At 55.8% G+C, this 2,232-nt stretch overlaps 1 protein-coding gene across 1 annotated transcript; it reads left to right on the forward strand.

Moving 5' to 3' along the window:
• The first annotated feature begins 785 nt into the window (after nucleotides 1-785).
• On the forward strand, nucleotides 786-1,826 carry LOC116622695 (kinesin-like protein KIF28P). The gene is made up of 2 exons (XM_032389251.1): nucleotides 786-965; nucleotides 1,479-1,826. The coding sequence occupies exons 1-2, from the start codon at nucleotides 918-920 to the stop codon at nucleotides 1,692-1,694; spliced, it is 264 nt and encodes an 87-aa protein (XP_032245142.1). The 5' UTR covers nucleotides 786-917; the 3' UTR covers nucleotides 1,695-1,826.
• Nucleotides 1,827-2,232: the final 406 nt, after the last annotated feature.

A 2,232-nucleotide genomic window follows, 5' to 3' on the forward strand; every position in this document is an offset into this window, starting at 1 on the left:
GCAACAAGCGCCAGACCCTCGGTTGAAAGCACTCGGCATCTGTGAAGACTGCGGGTCCTCAACAAGGCAGTAGTGGACAGTTCTGCGGAGCCAGACCTCAGGGCCACAGGGCACAGTGTGGACCCGTGGGCAGGAAATCCCTAGAGTTGAGAGTCCCTGACACAAGGCAGCGCCAGCCTGGGTCTGGCAGGGGGACTGGCCGTCCCACCATCTCCAGGACCCCCAGCTGCAAGCTGCCCAAGGGACAGAAGTAAGAACAGGTTACCTGCTGTTCAAGAGGAATCCCCAGACCTTCATGTAGCCAACCATGCTTTACGCTCCCCACCCTCCTCCCGGGACAATCTGCAGCTGCTTTGATCAAGGACCCTGAGACCACAAATGAGAACCAGAGGCAGGGATCTTCCTGTCGTGACACTGCCGAGATTCATGGGTTGAGATGAGTAGCTATTTAAGAGAGAGTCGGATGGTGGTTTTTCTCCACACTTACTTGGTTTTGGGTTTTTTTTCAAGATTTCATTTATTTGAGAGAGAGAGAGAGCACGTGCATGAGTGGGGGGGGCAGAGGGAGGGGGAGAGGCAGGCTCGCCGCTGAGCAGGGAGCCCCACGCGGGACTCGATCCCGGGACTCCAGGATCATGACCTGAGCCGAAGGCAGATGCTTAGCCCACTGAGCCACACAGACACCCCTGGGTTTTTTTTGTTTTGTTTAATTACATGCTTATAATTTTTAAATGCAGACATTTGATGAACAATCGAACGAATGAGTGAGCATATGAATTCCCTTGTGGCTGACAAGTGTCCCGGAACAGGTGGCCAGCGCTCAGGAGCACTGTGCTGTCTTCCTAGGGGCCGCAGGCCACGGGGAGGGGAACGCAGACCCCAGCGTGCTGGCCGTGTTCCAGGACTATGTCAAACTGATGCCGCTGGTGGCGGAAGCGAATCAGATGGGCGAAGAGCTGGAGAAGGTAAGAGCTAGGAGACGGTACAGCGCCAGGTCCAGGAAAGGCCCCGGGGAACAAGGTCCACGGCCCCTCACGCCACTGCTCCAGCTGTCTCCGTGGTATGGATGGGGACATCGGGGCCTGGAGAGGTCAGGACCCGGGACCCCACCGTGAGCCAGTGACAGAATCCAGGTCAACACCCAGAACTCACCAGGCCCAGCCGCTAGTGCCATTCCTTCCACCTCTGGCCACTGAGGCCGCCACGGCCGCCACGGCCACCAGGGCCCCAGACCCCAGGGCCCCAGACCAATGCTTGCCTGCCAAACCACCCCATCCCAGATTGCCCTCCAGTGGGGTTTCTCTGGGCCCAGCACCCCGAAGCCTTCTAGGCCACAGAGAGGACCTGAGCGGGGGTTGGCCCCCTGGATATAGGATCCCAATCCTCAGGAAACTTGCAAGAGACTTACACATTTTGGGAGTGTCAGAGAAAGGGAAAGACAGGCAGGGTGACTTAGGGTAAAGTGTTTCTCTTGCCAGGGACTCAGAATGGAACTGAAGGTGAAGAATTTAGCGTCGTCAGACTCTAGGGGCTACGACCTACAGAAAGAGGTCATGGTGAAAGTGACCCACCAAAGGACTCATGAGGTGAGGACACCTCTGGGGACGGGGTTTCTGAGGCGCTCTCCCAGGGACAGAGTTCAGTTCACCCCTACAGCCTGTGGAGACCCAGTGAAAGGACACCATGTGTTCTGAGTGTGAGCTGGGACTCTGTGGACAGTGTCTGGGGACAGAAGACCCCTCCTCTGTGTTTCCCTCCTGGGCCTCTCTCCCACATGGCACCAAGTCCTGGGATTGGTCCCGATCACCAGCACTGAATACTTTCTGTTGTTTTTTTTTTTCTCTCTTTTTATTTATTTATTTGAGAGAGAAAGAGCATGAGCAGGAGAGGGAGAAGCAGGCTTCCCGCGGAGCAGGGAGCCCAATACGGGACTCGATCCCAGGACCCTGGGATCATGACCTGAGCCGAAGGCAGATGCTTAACCAACTGAGCCACCCAGGTGCCCTATTTTTAACATGACTTAAAGGCTTGAGTACCAGAAAGGAGCCTGAGAGTTTATCCAACTGATGGTGGTGTCTGTGTGCAAGACAGAGACAGAGAGACGTGCCCGTCTGGAGCAATGAGAAAATCTGCACTCCTGTTAAGATTCCAGAAAAGGCCGTGGCTGATCCATTCCCATGTTTGCCTTTGCTCACTGGCAGGAGGGTCCCCTTCAGGTACCTAAGACCCCTT

This window comes from Phoca vitulina, unplaced genomic scaffold (assembly GCF_004348235.1).
Source record: "Phoca vitulina isolate PV1807 unplaced genomic scaffold, GSC_HSeal_1.0 scaffold54, whole genome shotgun sequence".
Taxonomy (NCBI): domain Eukaryota; kingdom Metazoa; phylum Chordata; class Mammalia; order Carnivora; family Phocidae; genus Phoca; species Phoca vitulina.